Below are 8,268 nucleotides of genomic sequence, written 5' to 3' on the forward strand. Positions count from 1 at the left end.
CCAATGCACACCATTCGGTGTAGTTTGCTTAGTTTTGCGCTGGCAGTTCTTTGTGTCGCTTTTGTCCACCATGCCAAGGATGCATAGGTGACTATCGGCTTCACAACTGTGTTGAATGACCAGTAAGTCATTTTGGGGGAGAGTCCCCATGTCTTCCCGTAAAGTCGCTTGCATGCGAAGAAGGCTCTCATTGCCTTGTTTACGGTTGCATCCAAATGTACATTCCAGGTGAGTGTCTTATCTAGCCACACCCCCAGGTATTTTGCTTCATTTGAGAGCCCTATTCTAGTGCCGCCCAGAGTCAATTCTGTCATGGATAACTTTTTCCTCCGGGTAAACGGAACCAGAATAGATTTAGTAGGATTAATGGATAATCCTTTGGTGTCACACCATCTTTGCGTAATGCGCAGGGCTTGTTGCATGCGGTTGGAGATCGTTTCGTCATGCAGCCCTGTTACACAAATTACCAGATCGTCTGCATATCCTTGTGTTTCAAAGCCATGGTCGTTCAGTAGGAACAGGAGTTCGTCTATAACCATAGTCCACAGAAGAGGAGAGAGTACACCCCCTTGAGGGCAACCTCTTGTGGCTGTAATCGATTCTTTCGTGCCTCCCAGCTCCATCCTGATCTTCCTTGTTTTTAGCATAGAAAGCACCCAATTTATTATGATGGGGCTCACTCCCTTGCATATCAGGGCATCTCTTATTGCCCTGTATGACGTGTTGTCAAAAGCCCCTGAAATGTCAATGAAGGCACAAAGGGCTATGTTCTTAGACTCCAGAGCCTTTTCGATTTTCGATGTAAGGCTGTGAATGGCAGTCTCAGTGGACTTGCCTGGTTGATAGGCAAATTGGTTCTTATTCAGTGGTCGTTCCGCTAGGTTGACTTCTCTGATATGTTGATCCAAGATTTTTTCCATGCCTTTTAGGAGAAAGGAGCTGAGGCTAATTGGTCTGTAGGATGAAGGCATTTGCTCCGGTTTACCTGCCTTCGGTAAAAATACCACCTTAGCCATCCATCTACTGGGAATGTAACCCAGTAGGAGCGACGCTCTGTATAGTCTGGAGAGGACTGGGGCTATGTAGTTACTTCCTTTTTGGAGTTGACAAGGATAGACCCCATCTAGTCCTGGTGATTTGTATGGGCTGAAGGTAGATACCGCCCATTGCACTCTTTCTACCGTGGTAAGTTTAGTTGCAAGGCTTTGCTCTCTACCAGAAGTGCGTGCTGGGACACCCAATTCCGGTAGATAATAGCCCGCTTTGCAGCCCGGGAAGTGAGTGTCTAGCAGAAGTCTGCAAGTCTCTCCCGGATGCTGAGTATAACTACCATCTGGTTTCTTTAGAGTGCCGATCGTATTTTTGTGTTCCCTATTTAGAGCTTTTTGGAGGCGTACTGCCTCTGGGAGGCTCTTTATTTCCTTGCAGTGGTTTCGCCAGCTAGCTCTTTTGGATTTCCGCAATTCTTTGTTGTAGGAAGTTAGTGCAAGTTTGTACGGATTCCAATCACCCGTATTCTTTGCTCTATTGAATAGTTTTCTGGCTTGGCATCTCATTTGCTCAAGCTTCTTGCTCCACCAAGGCACATCACGTTTGGATTTTACCTTTCCTTGGGGACAGCTACTATTGAAAGCTATTCCAATGTCTGAATGAAGCTGTTCAGCTTCAGTCTCAAGCTCGTGCGCAGTCGTAATTTGACCACCATGGCTGTTTCCACCTTCTTCCATGATAAAGCGAAAGAATTCCCAGTTCGTTTTTCTGGGATTTCTAAAAACTAGTTCATGCTCAGGAAAGTGGCCAATGTCGAATTCTATGTGCATATGGTCCGACATTGATACCTCCCCTGAGACGCGCCAGTTTGTGACAGACGCTGCCATGTTCTGACTACTTAGAGTAAGATCTAAGACTTCCCCTCTAATAGCGTTCCTGAACGTTGGTTCATTGCCATGGTTTATAATACTTATATTATAACTACTGATAAACTCAAGGAGGTACTCACCCCTTTTGTTGGTGTCGTTGCTCCCCCAGACAGTGCTATGGGCATTTGCATCACAGCAGAGGATCCAGGGTATACCACTCTGCCGGCAGTGATCAGTAAGCGCCTTTACCTCAGGTGTCGGGGCTATCTCCTCCTCACCCGGGAAGTACGCGGAGGCAAGTACTGCCTCCTGCACCCCCCTAGGAGTCGGAATTTTGGCCCATACCGCAACGAGATCTGCCGTAATGAACTGTGAAAGAGGGAGAAACGTTAGTAAACATTGATCAGTTTGAATAATTCAATACGTTGCGATAACTCAATAAGCATGGATAAATTTCGATAATTATAAACTTCGATGATTCGATAAATTCAGTAACCTTTATGGCTGATTTTATTTCAATTCCTATCTTTTAACCTAATTCTTATGTATTTCTCATTGTCTAAATTTTCGCCTTTATCTCAATTTTCGTCTTTATCTTCACTTTTGCCTTTTTTTGTCTTCATCGTTATCACTTGTTTCTTCATCTTCATATTTATCTTTATTTCAAAGTTGAATTTCAAACACGATGTAAAACAAAATGCGAAACAGCTTAAATTGAACAGGTTGCAAAAACAACCATACACAAATATGGAAATTTTTAAACGACGATTTTCAACCAATTTCGAAACTATAAAAACTCTCCTCATCTACAGTGTTTAGGCCTTTAGCCTAAATATTACTTATTTACGCACCCCCCTAATGCCAGCATATGTACGTGCATAAGTTTCTGTGTAAACATATAATATATATTATATGTTTATGTGCATACACAGATACATGCATGCGCACATGGGGTAGTATGCGCGGGTAATTTTTATATCCCGCCGGATAATGAACTCTCGTCAAGTTTCCCCTTAACGTCAGTTATTGTCCGGCGGTCCGATTTAAGGTCCCGTAAACTTTTTCTAATCACTTCGGTTCAGAAGATCAGCGCGAGCACATCAGCTACCAAGCCACTCCCGTCCAAAGGTATTCAAATATTGTATTATTCCACATTTATATATATATATCTATACTGAAATAAATCGACTCTTGATTGAATTCCCCATTAACATCAAAATATCTTGGTTCTATTTATTTCTTTCTATCATATTTGCACCGGAGCGTAATTCCCAATCACCCCCGTCTAATCATTTGGTCCTTCGAGCCGGTGTGGTAGCTCTATAAAAAGATTGCAGCGCGATATTAACAATTGCTTGTCATCCCTACAAAGTCATCAAATTGACATTTCAAATTGGGACGCTATTATTGTGTATTTTTGCTCTACTAAATTGCCTGACAGTACTTTGGCTCTATGGGAGCAAACCATAGACCACACAGGCGCCTTACCGAAGTGGGAAGATATGGACAAGTTCCTATCTAACAGGTTTCAAACCCTGGAAACCGTGGCAGGCTTAAAGGGTACAAAAGCGGTTAAAGCGCCAAAGCCGCAAAACACCAAAAACCCTTCAGAAGCCCATACCAAAAGACTTGGTGCATTCCAAGAAAGCGTGACCAAGTTCACTTGTACAATGTGCCAAACGAATGAGCACAAACTACGCCCCTGTTCCAAATTTTTGAAGCTTACGCCTGATGAGAGGTTTAATTTCTTAAAGAGCAACAACAGTTGCCTGAATTGTTTGAGTGCTGCACATACCGTGACAAGGTGCACAAGCCCCTTTAATTGCAGCACTTGCCACTCGCGACATCACTCGCTCCTACACATTCAGACAAATGTGCAAAAGGCAACACCGGCTCGCACGCCGACTGGACCTGTCAATGACAACGCATCATCCTCCCAACAGGCTCAAGCAAAGCGCAGCTTTAATAATTGAACTCATAACAATAAAAGCAAAAACGTTAAGTCTTGTTATGCTAACACGAATTCAGGTGTGCTCTTAGGAACAGCTCGCGTAAATATACGTCTCAATGGCACAGATTTTTCTGCTCGAGCACTTATTGATTCTGGTTCTGAGTGTTCGTTCATAACAGAACGACTCAAACGCAGAATCAACCTGCCAGCTAAGAGAATGCATGCCCAAGTCTCGGGCATTACGAATGCAACTCATGCGCAGGTTAAAGAGGCATGCAGCATAGAACTTCGATCCCCAGTTGATCCATTGTTCAGCCTGCACGCAACGGTGCTCGTCCTAACAAAACTAACTGGAAATCTACCATCCTGTCATATCAGCGCCATGACTATGCAGGCATTTCCAGGTCTTGTTCTAGCTGATAAACGGTTCTACGTTCATGAAGAAGTAGACCTCGTACTTGGCGGAGATATTTATCCCCAAATTATTTTATGCGGCCTGAAGAAAAATGTACTTAGTACACTTCTCGCCCAAGAAACCGTGTTCGGTTGGATATTAACCGGTTGCACAGATGCACCCAATCCAACCAACAATATAGTTTCGTATCACAGTGAAGTTGCCTTGGACAAACAACTTACTGCATTGTGGGAACTAGAAGACATATCAAAAACCAAAAGCTTGAACGAAGACGACAAATACTGTGATGAGCTTTATCGGAAGACAACTCGTAGACGAGAAGACGGAAAATACGTAGTCTCGCTACCATTTCGGCAGAAATTTCCCACAAACATCTGCCTAGGCCCTTCTCTTAAAAAAGCATGCTCTCAGTTCTTCCGGAATGAGACACGGCTTGCAAAGGATACCATCCTACAAAAAGAGTATAATAGGGTACTAGCTGAATATGAATCACTAGGACACATGTCCAGAATAAATGATAGTATTTCAGCAGACTCTTCCGATAACTACTTTTTGCCTCACCACGCTGTCATAAAGGCAGAAAGTACTTCCACCAAAGTTCGAGTCGTCTTTAATGCCTCAAGTCCAACGGCTAATGGCACAAGTCTGAACGATGTACTTCTCCCAGGTCCAGTTCTCCAAGCAGATCTTCCGATCCTTATACTCCGCTGGAGGTTATACAGATACGTTTTTAATAGTGACATCGAGAAGATGTACCGAAAAATTTGGGTGGATAGCAACCATACCAAATATCAGCGGATAGTTTTCCGTACAAACCCGAACGAACCTGTAGGTCTATACGAATTAAAGACTGTCACTTTCGGGATTAATTGTGCTCCTTACCTCGCGATAAGGACACTTCTACAACTGGCTGACGATGTAGAAAGCTCTTCCCCAATAGCATCTAACATACTACGGAAATGCATGTATGTGGATGACGTGCTAGCTGGAGGACATAGCATTGACTCTACCGTAAAAGCAAGAAATGAAATCTCTGAAGTACTACGGTCAGCCGGATTTCCGCTAAGGAAATGGACCTCAAACTGTGCGGAAATTCTAAAGGACATCCCAAAAACGGATTTACTCAGTGAAGACTTTTTGGCATTCGAAGACACCAGCACGGTTAAGGCTCTTGGCATAAGATGGAATGCCCATACGGATCTTTTCTATTTCATGGCAAGACCATTGGAGGACCGCGATACACTTAAAAAAAGTGCGATACTATCAGCTATCGCCAAGCTATTTGATCCTCTAGGATGGCTTGCTCCAATAGTCGTCGTGGCCAAAATACTCATGCAAAGGCTAGAAGGCATAGACTGGGATGAGACTGTGTCTTCTATAACTTTGGAACGCTGGCAGAATTTTACCAAACATTACCATGCAATAGACAATATTAGAATACCTCGATGGGTACAGTTCGCACCAGGAGATGACATCGAGATACATGGTTTCTGCGACGTATCGGAAAAAGCATATGCGGCTACTGCATACATGCACGTCAAAAGAGATGACAAAGTTTTGGTCAACCTTTTTTTGGCAAAAACCAAAGTAGCTCCTGTCAAAACAATATCGCTACCACGACTAGAGCTTTGCGGAGCCGTACTGCTCGCGGAAATCATAGAATCCGTAATCAAGAACCTCGACCTAGGGCAAGTTAAAACATATCTTTGGACAGATTCGACCATCGTACTCGCATGGATACGAAAGCCGCCTTGTTCTTGGTCAACTTTCGTCGCACACCGAATTACGAAAATAGTAGAAAAGGTCGGTAACAAGGACTGGTTACATGTAGACTCGGCTTCTAATCCAGCCGACTTGGCTAGCAGAGGATTGCCTGCGTCAGAGTTGGTGACCAATTTTTTGTGGTGGCAGGGACCTTCTTGGTTGCAAGAAGACAACTCTAAGTGGCCCGCTCAAGAAATTACCTATCACACAGAAGTTGAAGAAAAAAGAGCGCACGCTTATGCATCAACAAAAGAAAACAATATCGATATTCTTGACCGATTTTCAGATCTACCGAGAGCTTTGAGAGTGTTATCATATGTCATGAGATTCTACCGAAGAACTCACCCGAAAACAAAAGCTTCATTTCAGGAAACTTCTTGGTTAATTTCATCAGATGAAATTAAGACGACGACACATCTCTTGATAAAAATCGACCAGAAGAAACACTACGATGAAGAATACAGGAATTTAAAAACTAGAAAATCCATCGATGCAAAGAGTGAAATCCTTCCGCTTAATCCGTTCGTCGACAAGCACGGCATCATCAGGGCCGGAGGACTGTGGGAAGCAGGTGTAAAAAGCTTTAAAAGCCACTTTAAAAAGGTGGCATCCGCTCACAAATACACCTTTGAAGAGCTCAGTACGCTTTTGTGCCGGATTGAGGCGTGCCTCAATTCGCGACCACTGAGTCCCTCTTCAAATGAGCCAAATGAGCTGGAGCCGCTTACTCCCGGCCATTTTCTCACGGGTGGACATCTTATGGCTCCGCCAGAACCTGATGTGAATGAGAACCCTGCCTCCATCGTCAATCGATGGCAAAACTAAAAGCACTGCATCAGACGTTTTGCGGGCGATGGAAAGTGGAGTACTTAGCCGAACTACAAAAGCGAATTAAATGGAAGCACCCCAAGGAGAATATGAAAACAGGTGATCTTGTAGTTATCAGGGAAGACAATCTACCGCCAACTGAATGGAGGTTGGGGCGAGTTGTCAACTTACACCCCGGTACTGATGGCAGAGTGCGCGTAGTGGACATCCTGACGGAGAAAGGCCAAGTCACTAGGCCCCTAGTGAAGTTGGTTCTGCTCCCGCCATACAACGATGGAAACTCGGAGCCAACAACCGCCTCATAAATTACCCCTCATCACTTTTACTATATTCCACTTCCTTTTACCACGACATTCCACTTCTAGGTAGTAGGAGGGATCCCATGTCTAACCTTATTTGAGATAACTTGTTTTTAGTACCAAGGAGTATCTTTTGAGTTTTTTTTTGTATTTGACGTGATGGTTCTTACCCGAGTTACCCCGGGTTGATCTGGCTACACAAAAACGACCATCCTCAGATCTGAAACCATAATTAAAATAACTGCAGAAGTAGCGAACTACTCCGCCTCAGAATAAAAGCAAACAGTAGAAAACTAGCAAGTTTAACACGATATGTTTTTTGTTTCAAATTCTTCAAACTCAAGCTTGCTGGTTTTCTATCCACTTTATTTAGAAGAGATTGCATAAACTGTGTAGGCAGTTTATAGTGTAAGACCCGCCCGAAAGGAACAATTTAAAATAATACAAAAAATATTTAAAAACTCACATATCTTCGGTTCAAAAAGGGTTCGGTTCGGTGCCAATCAGCTTCTTTTTGTTTGCGTTTTGTTGTTCGTAATCGCACGATACGCAGCATGCTATTATGCCAGCAATCCCTAATAAAAGACACAAACCAATTAGGTCTCGAATAAACGGTTAACAACAAAAAAAGAAGGTAAGAACATAAAATTTTGTTACCAGACTAACGACATTTCCAACAAGGATGATGATGGAAGTAGTAGAAAACCAGGATACTACCCCGAAGAGAACCGTCAGCTGGAATGGGGACCCGAAAGCCAGACTGGAACCTATACCATTGAATAAAGACTTAAAAATTTCACTTGGGTTTTGATGATACAGGCATCCAGATTATGTGCAATTGACCAGGTAAATTTTGCATGCGCGGGGTGTATTTCGAACACAATAATTTTTTTAATTATCCCCAGTAGAAAACAAACAGGATCTATAATTGTTTTCCTTCGTATTCGGACATTCTTCAAAATACGCGTCAATATCGTTGTAGTAGTCCATGTCGGATTTCCTATATCAACAGTGGTGTCGATTGCGTTCCGATTACCGGACACTGCTTTTTCAGCCGTCGAATCATTGGACGCGATTAAATTAAGTAAACAAATATTTACACTTTTTTTTTATTAGTAAATCGCAGCAAGATTGCACATTTTTAAATTTAAC

The 8,268-nt window shown here is 43.0% G+C and overlaps 1 protein-coding gene across 1 annotated transcript in view; it reads left to right on the forward strand.

Annotated features, from left to right (window-relative positions):
* The first annotated feature begins 215 nt into the window (after nucleotides 1-215).
* Nucleotides 216-8,268, forward strand: part of LOC118741524 — a 9,470-nt gene continuing 1,417 nt past the window's right edge. Inside the window, exons 1-2 of the mRNA XM_036473523.1 lie at nucleotides 216-228; nucleotides 3,900-6,032. Of these exons, the coding sequence (XP_036329416.1) occupies nucleotides 216-228; nucleotides 3,900-6,032 (2,146 nt within the window). The remainder of the gene's footprint in view (nucleotides 229-3,899; nucleotides 6,033-8,268) is intronic.

This window comes from Rhagoletis pomonella, unplaced genomic scaffold (genome assembly GCF_013731165.1).
Source record: "Rhagoletis pomonella isolate Grant_MI unplaced genomic scaffold, Rhpom_1.0 Rhpom_scaffold_00006, whole genome shotgun sequence".
In the NCBI taxonomy this organism is placed as follows: Eukaryota; Metazoa; Arthropoda; class Insecta; order Diptera; family Tephritidae; genus Rhagoletis; species Rhagoletis pomonella.